General features: G+C 54.7%; 1 protein-coding gene across 1 annotated transcript; it reads left to right on the plus strand.

Moving 5' to 3' along the window:
• Positions 1 to 4,424: 4,424 nt before the first annotated feature.
• Positions 4,425 to 13,936, plus strand: LOC127556914 (translation initiation factor IF-2-like). The gene is made up of 2 exons (XM_051990433.1): positions 4,425 to 11,743; positions 12,032 to 13,936. Exon 2 carries the CDS (start codon positions 12,659 to 12,661, stop codon positions 13,577 to 13,579), a length of 921 nt encoding a protein of 306 aa, XP_051846393.1. The 5' UTR covers positions 4,425 to 11,743; positions 12,032 to 12,658; the 3' UTR covers positions 13,580 to 13,936.
• Positions 13,937 to 14,823: the final 887 nt, after the last annotated feature.

The raw sequence follows: 14,823 nt of genomic DNA on the forward strand, positions 1-14,823 counted from the left end.
GGTACAGGCTAATTTCCATAGGGGAAGGAGAACGTTCTGTCTCCATGACAACTGCAGAAGCGACTCCTCTCAGGCTGGCAGCCCCGAGCGATAGCACACAGCTGAGGTGACACCCGAGGGCCAGTTACTGCCCAAAGAGGAGCACGTGGATAAAGGCCGGAAGATGGACCCTCAAATCGGGCAAACAAATACAGCTTCCGGGATCTGTCCATCTGGGGTCCAGAAGCCGAGGTCCACCCAGACCGGGCGCCCCGCCCCCGATCCATCCTGGGCTGAAGGTTAAAGGTTGGAGGCTGGAGGGAAGAAGAGAGAATGGGGAAACACGGCCCTGACTCGAAAGGACATTGTTCGGAAGCTGTTACAGTCAGTTTTGGGGAGCAGGGCATGAATCCTCGCCGTCCGCTGGAACGCACACTGGTGGGGACTTTCTGGGAAGGAAGAGCTCACGAAGGACTCGCCCCTCCCGCAGCCTCAGTTTCTTGCCTTTAAAAAGAAAAGGCCGGAGCCCTAACTCTAAGCGTCCTGCAGGCCGCCAACAGCACGAGCCGCCCAAAGGCTTCGGGGAATGCAGTGCCTCCGGCGGATGCTGGCGTCCGGGAGCCAGGGCCGGGCGGAGAAGGCTGGCTGCGCAGGCGCTCGGAGGTGCCTTGTGGCTCCCGAGGCCGCGGGCGCGCGCGCAGAGGCGGACCCCGAGGCCAACCGGCTTGTGGCGAGGCCGCTGAGCTGCGCGGAACCCGCTCCCGCCCCCCGGGCCTCCGAGGGGCCGCTCAGCCCTGCCTCTGGGCGTGTCCGGCGTGCCCGCGCTGGGAAGCTTAGTGGGCGGGGTCCGGATGAGTGACGTCATGATCCAACCGTGGGGCGGGACCCACGGCTGTTTGGGAGGAAGGCCCCTGGAGAAGAGGTCCGATGACGTCATTCCTCAGCCAGGAGGCTGGTTCACGCCTGCGCATCTTTGCCCCCGTGGGCGTCTTACCTGAGCTCAGAAAATGGCTGGCGATGCTTAGGGGAAAGGAGGCCCCGAAGGGAACAGAGAGTGGCCTTTAGAGACATCTGTACCGCCCCCCACCGGTGATGATGCCCCCAACCGACGGTCCGCATTTATGAAGCGCCTGCTGTGTGCCCGGCTGCCCTCAGAGCCTGGGGTCACCCGGCGATGGGGGAGGGGGGAGAAGGCAGGTCGAAGGACCCCTCTTTATTCCCGCGGCCCCCAGAAGGGGGGATGGCCACCAGGCTCGGGACCCCCTCCCTCCCCCCCCCGGAAGTGTACACAAAGGGGAGAGGACCGAGCTGGCCCCTGAGGAGCTTACAGTCATGGGAGGAGACAGCTTACCAACAGAGTAATAGCTCTGGCCGGGACAAATAAGATGGGGGTCTGAGAAGGGCCCCAAAAAGGGGGTTTTAGCTGGGGCTTCCCGAGAGCATTTCAGCCCGAAGCCGGAGGCGGGAAGTCGGGGAGGGAGGTCAGAGGAGATTGCAGCAGGAAGGGCTTCAGGTGCTGGAGGGACTATTGAGGAGGGGTAGCGTGGCCAGGGTCCAGTTCTGAGGGCGGGGCGGGTCCCGAGGACGAGGGAGAGGAGGAGGAGTGAAGTCCATGTGAATCCCATCCCCCACCTCGACCTCCAAGGCCCCTGGGGGCTTGTGCTCAGTGTTCCAGGGGCTGTGACCTACTGGGAGGCGGGCAGAGAGGGGGAAGGTGACAGGTGTTCATCAGGCAGCGCCTTGGGGGTTTCTGGCCACCCTCCCCAGGTTAGAGCAGCTGACCCTCCTCTCCCCCACGGGCAAGCCCGTCTTTGGGCTCCTGTCTCCTGGGGCGGCCCCTGCATGCTGCGCACGTTCCTGGCTGAGGGCGGGACGTACGCACCAATCAGAAAGGACTGGTACAGGCTAATTTCCATAGGGGAGGGAGAACGTTCTGTCTCCATGACAACTGCAGAAGGAGTCGCTTCTCAGGCTGCCAGCCCCCAGCGATATCCCCCAGGTCCCTCCCTCCAGGGGTCCTGGCTCCTGAGAAGTCCTTGTCTGCCCCTGCCCTCCAGGCCCCTTCACTGTCTAGTCTCCACCACAGCCACCTCGGCCCCGCTCCCCTCCAGGCATTGGGCTTAGTTCCACCCCTTCAGCCCCACCGGACAGGTGACATTTTCCGAGTCTTTCAGACCAGCCCTGAGACCAAGAGGCCATACCCAGAACCTGGAGCCCCCCTTGTGACAAGGAACGAAAAGGCAGAGGCCCCGGGGACTGCGGGCTGGAAAGGAGATGGCCGAGCCAAGCGAGTGCCGAAGTGCTCCCCGAGCACGATCCCAGAGGGGGGTGCCCGCGGCCCCGGCCCGCCCCGGCCCCCGGAGGGCGGTGCAGGAGGAGGCGAGCATCAGGGGCTTCAGGCGGGGATGAGGGCTCGTGGTCTAGCGCAGGGGAAGGAGCTCCTCACACTTGGCGCAGGGCGCGCAGAAACCTTCCCCGTTGTAGAACGTGGGCAGCTCTCGAGCAAATCGTCCCCGGATCGGCCCCAGAGTGTTCACGCTGACCGAGAAAGGCCGGAGAGCCCCCTCCCCGCCTCCTCCCTCTGCGAACACGAGAAGGTCCTCCGGGGTCCTGGGTGGGGAAGGCCTTTGCCCGGGCCCATCTCCTGCTCTACATCAGAACGTGCACAGGAGCAAAACCCGTGAGTGTGGGAGGGGCTTCACCGGCATCAGACACATCATCCTTGTGATCGCTGTGGAAAAACCTTGGGCCAGCGCCAGAGAATCCCCCGCAGGGAAGCCCACGAGGGCACCGACTGTGGGGGAGCTTCTGCCAGGGCCACCCCCGACTCAGCACCAGAGAATTCACCGTGAAAGAGACCTTATGTATGTGGTGATGGTGGGAAATGCTTCAGACTGAGCTCATTCCTTAATGGACACAGGAGTGAGAAGCCCTGTGGTTGTGCTGAGTGTGGGAAGGCCTTCAGGGTGAGCTCAGGCCTCGATGAACATGAGAATTCACACCGGAGAGACCCTGTCAGCATGAGGGACGTGGGAGGGCCTGTACCGGAGCGCCCCCTCGCTCAGCCTCGGGGGGGTCCGTGATGGGGGGAGACCCTGTCAGCGCGACAGATGTGGGAGGGCCTGTACCAGAGCGCCCCCTCGCTCAGCCTCGGGGGTCCATGATGGGGGGAGACCCTGTCAGCATGAGGGACGTGGGAGGGCCTGTACCGGAGCGCCCCCTCGCTCAGCCTCGGGGGTCCGTGATGGGGGGAGACCCTGTCAGCGCGACGGATGTGGGAGGGCCTGTATCCGGAGCGCCCTCTCACTCAGCCTCGGGGGGTCCGTGATGGGGGAGACCCTGTCAGCGCGACGGATGTGGGAGGGCCTGTACCCGGAGCGCCCCCTCGCTCAGCCTCGGGGGGTCTGTGATGGGGGAGACCCTGTCAGTGTGATAAAAGCCTTGAGGGCACTCGCTTCCCTGAGGGAACCTCAGAGGGTCCCCACTGGAAAGAAGCCCTTGAGGGTTACCCCTTCCCCGGAGGACGGGCCTTCATCCACGAGAGAGAACTCGCCCACTAGAGGCTGACTGGTCAGAGCCTTTGTCCGGCCCCGTCGCCTGGCCCGGCCCCAGAGGAAGCGCACTGATGCGGCCCCTGGGATGTTCCCTGACTCTGTAGCAGCCGGAAAGGAGTGGACGGTGGGGCCGTAGCTGCTGAAATCCTTGGTTCTTAAAGGGGATGCCTGGAAAAGCAGAAGTCCGAGTTCCCCTCTCCAGAATCCCGGGAGAGGCGGAGGGCTTGGGCAGCCCCGGATGGGTCACAGAAGCCTGGGCCCCGTTCGGGGCCAAAGCTGGGGCTGGAGGGCGGGTCCCGTGGGGGATACAGGAATGGCCCTTGTTTCCCTCTGCCCCAGAGGTCTTCTTCCGACCTTCCTGGCCCCCCTCCCACGCTCAGGAGAGGGCGGATGTCCAGAAAGGAAGGTGGGGGTCAGGACACTGGCAGCTGTAAAAAGGCTGGGGAGAAGGAATGGGAAGCAGGGCGGGGGGCACTTCTCTGCTGAAATGATGAAAATGAGCTGGGAGGGACGGGGAGCGGGCGCTGGGAGCAGTGTCACATTTTACAGATAAGGAAAGTGAGACCCAGGAGGCAACGCTGGGTAGGGTCCTTTCCACCGTTAACTGGCACCGAGCCTCACACTTCCCAGGTGCCCCAAAAGGGTGGGTGGGCATGGGGGTCTGGGCCAGGGGAGACCCCACGCATGCAGGGCTTGTGGACGATACCTGTGGACCAGGTGGGCAGGTACGTGGCTCACAGCCTCTGGATCTCTTGTGAAACATTGGACTAAGCGGCTGTCCGGAGCCTCCAAGGTTGCCCGCTGGCTTCCGGGCCTCCGAGGAAGCCTCCATGCTCTGAGCGGCTCCTCCGTCCCGGTGACCCTGAGGCCTGGGCTGAGGGGACCCTCTCCTCAGGTGTTGGGCGTGAATGTTAGAGCAAACTTCCGTACCAAGAAGGAGGGGAGCTTCCTGGTGGGCTCTGCCCATGGCATGCCTTCTGGGTGGCAGAAGGGCTTTTTTTTGTGGGGGGGCAGTTGGAATTTGGTGACTTGTCCAGGGTCACGCAGCTAGAAAGTGTTAAGTATCTCAGGCCATGTTTGAACTTGAGTCGTCCTAAATCCAGAGTCGATGCTCTATCCACTGTGCCGTCTAGCTGCCCCACCAAGGGCTTTCTTGACTCAATTAACAGGATTATCTTAGGTGGGGGAAGGCTCAGAGGTTCCCATATAGCTACCAAATGGCAGAGTCAGGGCCCCGCAGGGCACGAGCCCCCGAGGCGGGCAGGAAAAGCGATCCAGGGACCCTCTGGAGGGCTCTCTGAAGCACCCGAGAACCCACTGTATGACAGGGGACCGCCCGGTGTGGCGAGCCCCCCTCAGAGAAGGGGCTGCAGCTGTGCCAGAGGAGGCGTGAGAAGCCCCCGGAGTTCGTGGGGACTCGTGTCTGTGACGGAGCATCCGGAGCGCATTGGTCTGATCGGCCACGCCGCCACCGGACGCCGTCACAGATGTCATTTTGGTCCTCTTCAAGAACAAAGGGCAACAACCAGCCAGAGGGGTGGTGGGGAGCCCCGGGGGCGTCCCAGGGAACCCTGGCAAAAAGGAGGAGCTGAGTGAGTCGTTCTTGCCTTGACTTACTCTTCTGAAATGACCTGTAAGAGGATTCTGGTTCTGAACCTTACAGACTGAGCTCTGGCAGACCTTTACCCTTCTCTGGGACCCAGCTCCCTTCCCTGGTGAAATCAGCCAAGCAGTTGATCACAGACACTTATCAGGCACTCACAGGGTGCCAGCCACTGTCTGATACACAAGGGATGCACTGACCAAAAGGGGCCAAAGTCTCTGCCCTCGGGGAGCACTCGGGGCGTCTGAGAGGGGCAAAGCATGTGCTCTGGGAACTTGTTTTTGGTGGGGCCTCCAGTGCCTGCCCTTCCTGGACTCGAACCCCACTCATTGACCAGTGACTGGTTACTGACTTATCCGCGGCCCCAATGGGTGGGACTGGTCCAGTGTCCTGAGGGTGTCTCCAGCCAGAGCCTAAAGCATTTTTTAAAGAGTGTTTTATTTTCCCAAATCCATGCAGAGATAGTTTTCAATACTTACCTTCGCAAAACTTTGTGTTCCAAATTTTTCTCCCCACCCCCCAAGATCTCGGGCAATCAGGTAGAGGCTAGACACGTGCAATTCTGAGCATTTCCATACTTGTCATGCTGCACAAGAAAAATCAGATGAAAAGGGGGGAAATAGGCAGACAAAAAGTGAAAATGCTCTGCTTTTGGGGGACGTTCAGGCCCCATAGTTCTCCCTCTAGATGCAGGTGGCACTTTCCCAAGTCTTTTGAAATTGCTTTGAATCAAACTGTTGAAAAGAGCCAAGTCCAGCACAGTTGAGTGATCATCGAATCTGATTGTTACTGTGTACAATGTTCTCTTGGTTCCACTCACTTCATTCAGCATCAGGTCATGTAAGTCTTCCCAGGCTTTTGTGAAATCAGACTGCTCATTTTAACTAAAAAAAGAAAGGAAAACGATACAAAATGGAACATAAAACATTGTCATGTGCCCAGCAGAATATCAGTGAGGATTCAAAATACATAAATTATTGGGTTCAAGAAAGGATATAAGAAATTATTTTCATGAATGTCCATCTTATAAGTTCTTTTGTTCTCTGCTGAGCACTTTTTCTGTTTTTTATTCCTTTCAACCCCATCCCCACTTCCTCTATGCAGGCTTATAGTTAAGGAGATGTATCTATTAAAATATGTATACACACATACACACCCTTTCCCCACACATTTTTGCTATTCCCGCTAACTCTGCTTTAATTCTCCTTCACTTGCTATTTAACTTTGTCCCCATCCATGGATCCCTCTCTTCTCCATCTTCTGTCCATCCTTCCCTATTTATAGATTTTGGAGGCCATATATGTATATATGTAGTGGTGTTCCCTATTTTAACTTATTTTCACCATCAGTAGGCTTTCAAAACTCCGAACCCCCCTCCAATTTTAGTCTCCATGTCTCTTCTCCCTCTGGACCTCATTTTTTACCTTTTATCTTAATTCTGCCCCAGACTTTCTTTGAAGCTACCCCATTGCTGATGTCAATCTTAGAGTATTTCCGTGTTTAAAAAGAATTTGTTTATATTAAGTTCCTTGAAACTGATCTTTGATATTGGATCTTAGAAAAAAATTTGAGTTCAGGTTTGGTTGAAAGTCCTGAAAATCTACAAGTTTTGTTGAATGTCCGTTTTCTTTTTCATTCGATATTCTGGATAATTTTGCTGGATATATTTTTGGCCACAGGCCTAGTTCTTTTCATTGTCAGTGTAAATGATTCCGGGACCTGAGGTCTTTATTTATTATGGCTGCTGCTAAGTCCTACACAATTCTAATTGTAGCCCCAGCATATTTGAATTGTTTATTTTTCTTGTTTCTTGCAAGAGTTTCTCTTTAATGTGCAGGTCTTGAAGTTTGACAATATTCCTATGTGTTTTCCACAAAGGATCTCTTTGAAACGGTCATCAATGGATTTTTTTTTTTCATTTCTACTTTCTTCACATGTTCTATCACTCCAGTGTAACCTCCCCCTCAGAGGTTACTGATTGCCAGTCTTGCCTAATCCCAGGCCTTCAGAAATCTGCCTCTCCGAGCAGTGGTTCTTTACTGCTTACCCAATCCTAGGTTTTCCGAGATCTCTGGCCACTGCCTCACTGAGCTGTAGTTCTCTTGTCCAAAAGAGCACCCAGACACAGCGGCTTGCAAGCTCAGGTCTTTATTCTACACGATCACATCCTGCACCACTCCTACATTCTCCCACACTCTGACTGAACTTCTACTGCCTCCACCTACTTCCAGCTCCTCACTACTTACATTGGGTCTATGAGGTCATATGCACAGCCAATAAGAGGAGACACCTCCCGTTGTTGATGCGTTCTCAATGTGACCCAGAGCTCCCACTCACAAGGCGGTCCCTATTAGCTGCAGAGATCGCATCTGGGTACCTCAGACATCAAAGCCTCTTTACTTCATTATAATGCGAGGTTCCTCTTTGGATCCTTACACTCCAGGACAATTTTCTTGGATTATTTCTTGTATTGTGTCAAGACTTTTTTCATCGCAACTTTCAGGTAGTCTATATTTTTTCTTCTTGATTTGTTCTCTACATCTGTTATGTTTCACATTCTGTTCTATTTTTTTCATATTTTATTTTATGGTCTCATAGCTTCACTGGCTTCCTCTTGCCCAATTCTAATTTTCAGAGAGTTTATCTTTTAAGACTTTGTTTTTTGGATAGAGCATTAGCTCTGAAAAGTCAGGAAGACCTGAGTTCAAATCTGGTCTCAGACACAAAACTTCCTGTGTGACTCTGGGCAAGTCTTAACCCCAAATGCCTCAGCAAAAAAAATTTCATTTTCTAGTTGGTTAACTTTTTTCATAATCTTGTTTTTCTTGGGGTTTTTTGTGGAGGGTTTTTTAGTTTTTCAATGTTTCATTTGATTTTTAAATTCTCTTTGAAGTTCTATAAATTCTCTCTGGGCAGGGAGCCAATTAGCATTCTTCAGGGTAGAAGCTTTTTTTTTTTTTGCTTCAGTATCATCCTTTGAAAATGAACCCTGGTCAGTCTTGTTCTCATAGTAAGTCTCTATGGTTAAGTTTTTCTTTGCCAATTCTTTTTTAAATTAGTACAAGCACCTCTAATTATGGGATAGGGAGATGGTGACTCTAGCTTTACTTCAATTCTTCCTTCTGACCTGGACCTCAGCCTGGCCTGCCCCACCTTCCATAGCTGCTCCATTGCAGAGGCCAGAAGGGCCAGCTCGGGGGTCAAGGAGATGGACCAGTGCCCAGCAAGGAAGGATAACAGCATTGAGAGTTCATAGATTGGGGTCAGAGCCGGTGTCGAGGTGTCTCAAAAGTATTTGCAGGATTGAACCCAACTCCAAATTAAGGTGCAAAGTTTATTGTAATGCCAGTTGAAGCCAGCTGAGTACCAAAAGGAGTTAGCAAAGAACCAGGAGCAAGAAGACAAATTTATAGGAAAAAACAGATCTGGTTCTTCATCTTACTGATATGCTAATTTTGTGGCCCAGAAGTAAAACTGAGGAGTGGTCTGGTATGCACCTCACCATTTGTCTCAGAAACCCATTTTATCACTGACCAACAGATTATCTGGCAATCAGGAAAGCTGCTAGAACTATTGTATTCCAAAAGCCACTAGACTTTAGGATCATTGACAGATTTTTTAGAATAGCACTCGAAGGTCAGGGGACCTCAGGATTTCTGCTGTATTTCTCGAAGTTGTACTCCCTTCAGCAGCAGCTATAATGATAAACATCTAAGAACAATCCCTTTCTCTTCCTTTGGCGGCCTCCAGACCACCTGATTTTCCTTCCTCGGGGGCTCCCCTAAAGCCTCATTTTTCTTGTTCTTGGGTTCCCATGCTGGTCTGACTCTTTTTGAAGACCTTAGTATCCTGAAACTGTTACACTAAGCCAGGATCAGTATGAAATCAAATACTGAGAAACAATCATTAGTCAAAACATTAAACATTATGTGCCAATCACTGTGCTAAATGCTGGGGATACAAAAAAGGGGCAAAAGTTTGTCCCTGCCATCTGGGAGTCCAAAGTCTGAAGGAGAAGGGCCTGCAAATAGTTACAACCAAGTGATTTACAGAATAATAGGAAGTCATTAACACAAGAAAAGCCCTGGAAGACTTTCTGTAAAAACTGGGAGTTTAATTGGGACTTGGAAGTCAGGGAGATCAGTTGAGTGGAGGAGAGAAAGCATTCCAGGCATAGGGCACTGAATGGAGAACACAGCCTGGAGGCTGTCATGCTTAAAAAGTATAGTCTGACAGTGAGGTGTAAAATTCTCCTGGATCGTTAAGAGCTTTTAATGCCAAACAGAGCATTACCTATTTACTCCTAGAAACTATAGGGATCCACTTGTTTGTTGAGTGAGGGTGGAGAATGACGTCAGATCTGTGCTTTAGGAAAATCACTTTAGTGGCAGAATGAGGAATGGTCTGGAGAGAGACCCATTCCCCAAGACCATCCCCTATTGCCATCCACTAGCATCACATTACATAGCTGTGAGTGATAAGATCCTGCAGCAAGAAAGTGACAGTGTCAGAGGAGAGAAGGGGATAAAAAAATTGCTGCAGAGGTGACATGGACAAGAGAAGGTACAGAGATGAAATGGAGCAGAGATACTGCAGAAGTGACATGGACTAGAGATTGTGAGGTGGTGAAATGGACCAGAGATGTTGCAGAGGTGACATGAACCAGAGACGCTGCACAAGTGAAATGGACCAGAGAAGCTACAGATGTGACATGGACCAGAGATGCTACAGAGGTGAAACAGACCAGAGAGGAAGCATAGGTGATATGGATTGGAGATGGTGCAGAGGTGAAATAGGCCACAGATGCTGAAGTGACATGGACCAGAGATGGTACAAAGGTGACATGGCCCAGAGATGCTGCAGAGTTAAAAGGAACCAGATTTAGTGCAGAGTTGAAAGGGACCAGAGAAGCTGCAGAGGTGAAATGGATCAGAAATGGTGCAGGAGTGACATGGACCAGAGATTGTGTGGAGGTGAAATGGACTAGAGATGCTGCAGAAGTGAAATCAACCAGAGAAACTGCAGAGGTGAAATGGATCAGTGATAGTGCAGAGGTGAAATGGACTAGAGATGCTGCAGAGGTGAAATGGACCAGAGATGGTGCAATGTGACGAATGCGCTAGCACCCAGGACACCCCAGAATCAGCCAGAGTCAGAATAAGCAAAAGTCCCTAGTCTTTATTCTTGGTCTTTAGACACAGGATTGAACAGGAAAGAAGTGGAATCTCCGCGACTGCCTTCTCCCTCATATACTGCCAAAGTATGACTGGCCAGTCTTACTCCACCCCCTAGTCCCTCCTACAATCCTCTGTATACACCAATCATTGAGCCAGCACAGGATAGTGGGAAGGACCATTTTCCAAGCATATGCCCATAAAGTATTGTCCAATCAGTGCCCATAAAGTGTTGTCCAATCAGTAGTTAGCCTCAAGTGCTCAGCAGTCCTGACCTCAGTGCATCAACTCAATAGTTTCAGCCCTCTATAGTGCTGAGGTGAAATGGACCAGAAATGGTACAAAGGTGACATGGCCCAGAGATGCTGCAGAGTTTAAGCGACCAGAGAAGCTGCAGAGGTGAAATGGATCAGAGATGCTGCAGAAGTGAAATCAACCGACCTTGACAGCTTATTGAATCTGGGGAATGAGAGTAATGAGATGTAGCTCCGATGGAGGACATAGCAATACCTGCTACCGTACCTTGAGAGTGCCACAAACAATGCTGACTGTCAGATAACAATCTGTTGGTCAGTGATAATCAAAATTTCTGAGAATTCAATAGTGGGGTGCAACACTTCTAAGCCCTAGAATTCTATATTTTTCAAGACCACTCTATACAAGATAACTATAAATATGTATAGGTATATTGGATTTAACATATTTTAACATTTTTAACATGTAATAGACTACCTGTCATCTAGTGGAGGGGGTGGGAGGAAGGAGGAGATAAGTAAGGGACCCTTTGCAAGGGTTAGTGTTGAAAAATAACTTATGCATATGTTTTCTAAATAAAAACCTTTAAAAAAATTACTAGTTGCTAGTACTAAATATAAAAATAATTGATCCTAGCTACCTGGTATACAATTTATTGTCAATAACCACTGCCACAGGTCATCTAGGAAGCTTGCCATGTTTCTCAAGTGGACATTTAATGCCTTTTTAAGGGCAACTAATAAAATCTAATCCATTTATTAAAAAAAAAAAAAAAAAAAAAAACACTCTGCAATTTTACCTCTAAGCTATAAAATTAGCCTATCAGTAACTTGAAGAATTAAAGTCCAATGCCCCTATGAGACACTAAAGCCCAATGATGGGGGAGAACTGACCAAGTTACCAAGGTGATCTCCATCTGGGGTCACAAGGGAAACAGCTGGGGAAGGCAACTCCACCCATCAGTGACCTAAGCAGAAAAGCTGAGGTTGGGGAACCCTACAGGCAGAGACTGGCCTGTCCCGGAGGCCAGGGAGGGAGCCATTGGTGTACCCTTCTCTTTCTTTCTGCCTGTAGCCTGGGCAAGTTCCTCTTGTGCCACATTGAACCCCTGCTATCAGCTTGAAAGGGAGGAGGGGAAACAACACTGCCACCCACCTCCTTGCTAGGAGCCCCAACAGGTAAGCTTGACTGCCTCTCCCTGGGCCTCCCCACACAAACACCTCCTTGCCATCTCCTCCACAAGGTGCTTTAGAAAGGGGGGGTCTCCCAGGGAGAGGGATTCCAGCAGGACTGGAAGGATCTGAAGGGGAGAGGTGCCACACGAGGGCAGGGCTAGGAGCATGGGGAGGGGGAGTCTGGAGGGCAGTCACCACTGAATGCTAGCCCACTGGGTGAAGGGCCAGCCCCTTCTTCGGAAGGGAACCCTCTCTGCAAGGGAACCCTTCTCTGCCCTCCCCTCTTTCCAGGACAGCAAGTCATGAACTCCATCATGGCCCATGGAGTCACCAGGACATGACCAGGCTGGCCCTGGGCAGAGGAGCCCAGCTAAGGGCATCGGAGGTCTCAGCCAGGAGCATCTAGTAGGAAAGACCCTCCCCCCAAGGACCTGAGGATGGGCTAAGTGGGGGCCAGGGACTGCCCCATAACCTGGGCAGCAAGAGGGAGGACTCCAGCAGGTTTGTAGGCAGAAAAAAGGAAGCTGGAAGAGAGGGAGGGATTGGGAAGGGCGGGACGGGGGTCCCTCCAGGAGCCAAGGCTTCTTCCCGTGTGAACCCTCAGGTGCTGGCTCAGGTCCGAGCTCCCCTTGAAATGCCTTCTCGCACTCACCACACCCCTCGGGCCTCTCCCCGCGCCCGTGGCGTCTCTCCCCGCGCCCCCATCGGGCCTGTCCCCGCGCCCCTCCGGCCTCTCCCCGCGCCCCCATCGGACCTCTCCCCGCGCCCCTCCGGCCTCTCCCCGCGCCCCGTCGGGCTTGTCCCCGGGGCCGAGCTCCACACGAAGCTGCTTCTGTCTCTCGCCACGGTGACTCTTCTGGTGCTCGCGAAGGTCCGAGCTGCCCCCAAGGCTCTCCCACACTGGCGGCGTCGGGGCGGATGCTCGGTGCGCGGAGGGTGGCGCTGGGGGAGCCTCGCGGCACGTGTAGGGCTTGGTCCCTGGGGGACTCCTCCGGTGCTCCTGGAGGTTGGAGCCGCTCGGGAAGCCCTTTCTCACATTCGCCGACTGTAGGTCTTAGTGCTGGGCCGCTTCCTCAGCGGCCCCAGGCCCTCCTTCCCCAGGGCACCGCTCTCCTGACCCGTGGTGTTCCTCCTGGTACAGCCCCTGCCCTGGGCACTCGGCTCGGGATTCCGGCTCTCTCCGGCAGCGCCTGCGGGGACCCCTCCTCTTGCCAGCGGCTCTCCCGTGTTCCGGGGCTGGAGTCTCCCCGGAAGGCGCTCGCACTCCCGGCCCTTTCTCCTTTCCTCGCTGGACGGCTAGCGCCGCGCCGCCCTCTGGGGCGCCCTGGGGGATGGAGGGTCTGTGGGGCTCCCCGCGGGGCCCTGCCTTTGGCCGGCCTTCCCCGCTGCGGTCCTCGGGGAGCCCGGCAGAACGGCCTCCGGTCTCTCTTTGCCCTTCCCCTCCCCCGCTCTTCTGCTCTCGGTGGTGAAACGGGGGCTTTCTCAGAGCCACAGAGAAGATCAAGGGAAAGGGAGGGCGGGGAAGGCCCCATCACCGCCGAGCAGGAGGGGGGAGAAGGGAAAGGGGTCCAGCCCAGCTTCCCCAGGGAGGATGGAGGCCCACGGGGTGCACAATTCCAAGGATGTCCCTGGGAACAGGCCAGGGAACTACCAGAGGAGCCCTGGCCCCTTAGTCTCCTCCCCCAGCTCCTCAGCCCCTCCCTCGGCCCCTCAGCCTCTCCCCCAGCCCCTCAGCCCCTCCCCCGGCCCCTCAGCCTCTCCCCCAGCTCCTCAGCCCCTCCCCCGACCCCTCAGCTGCCTCCCCGGCCCCAGCACACACAGCTCCTCCCCTGCCAGTAGCAAATCCAACCTCAGACACCCTGTCCAAGTGACCCCAGATAGGTCACTGCCCGCCTCAGTTTCCTTATCTGTAAAATGGGGATCATAATAGCCCCTCTCTCTCAAGGTCACTGAGGATCAAACGAGATCATAGCTGCAAAGCTTGGCGAGGGCGGCTGAGGGCGGGTGCCTGAGGGGAGGGGGACCACCTTGCTGGACAGTCAGCCTGAGTCCGGCCCCTTACCTCGCTGCTCCAGCACAGGGCCTTTGGTGTCCCAGAGCACCCCAGGGTGCTGGGCCCCGCTGCTCCCGAGCCTCCCCACTCGTCCTGTGACCTCCCCCCACCCCCACTGTGGCCACTTGCTGAAGTGAGCCTGAGACCTGGCAGAGAGAGGGAGGGAAGGAAGAGAGGGGAGGAAGGAGAGCAGGAAGGGGAAGGGAGGGGAGAAAAGGAGAGGGGAGGGGGGGAGAAAGGAGAGGGAGGGGAACCTGACCTCACATCCTAATTCCTAGAGGAGGAAGGAGAGAAACGTTTCACTCTAGATTGAAGGTCTGTGGCCCAGGTGGGCTAAGCATCTATTAAGTACCAACTGTATGCCAGGCACTGTGCTTAATGCAGGAAGTCAAGCTGAGCATCTGGCCCGTCTCTGCAGACCTCCGTGGACCTCAGTGTCCTTGCATGGAACACCCGGGGGCGCCACGGCCGACTAGTTTGGAGAGGGAGGGGAGGAGGCTGCCCCTGCCCAGGGAGTGGAGGCCATCTCGCCGGTCCCCTTTCAGAGGGGAGAACCCTGGGAGGAGGCAGCCAGGACGGACAGAGCCCGGCTCCCACGGCGCACGAAGACACAGAAGGAGCTGGCCATGTTTGGGCTGGAGGAGGCAAGACCAGGAGGACCTGGCAGGTCCTTGGGGGCAAGAGCCGGGCAGGGAAGGGGCTGGCAGAGGCCCCTTTGGCTCCTTGTCGAATGGGCAGGATGCTGGCACGGAGGGTCCCAGCCCTCAGCCCCTTCATCGGGATCGGTGAGCTCGGCTCCCCTCAGCTGGAGCCATGGAGGATCCCCAAAGTCATCGGCGCACACAGCCGGCCGCAAGCGGGGAGGGGAAGGGATAGTGGGGGGGTGGGGGTGACTGCGGCGGCCGGTGGGCCCGGCCCAGCAACGAACAGCAGCCCGGAGCAGGCGTCCCTGAAAAGGAGCCATGCAGTCCCTGCCTCCTCGGGGCAGCCTTCGCAGGCCCCCAGATGCCTCCCCCAAGGGGGTGACTTC

The sequence above is a fragment of the Antechinus flavipes genome, chromosome 3 (genome assembly GCF_016432865.1).
Source record: "Antechinus flavipes isolate AdamAnt ecotype Samford, QLD, Australia chromosome 3, AdamAnt_v2, whole genome shotgun sequence".
Lineage (NCBI taxonomy): Eukaryota > Metazoa > Chordata > Mammalia > Dasyuromorphia > Dasyuridae > Antechinus > Antechinus flavipes.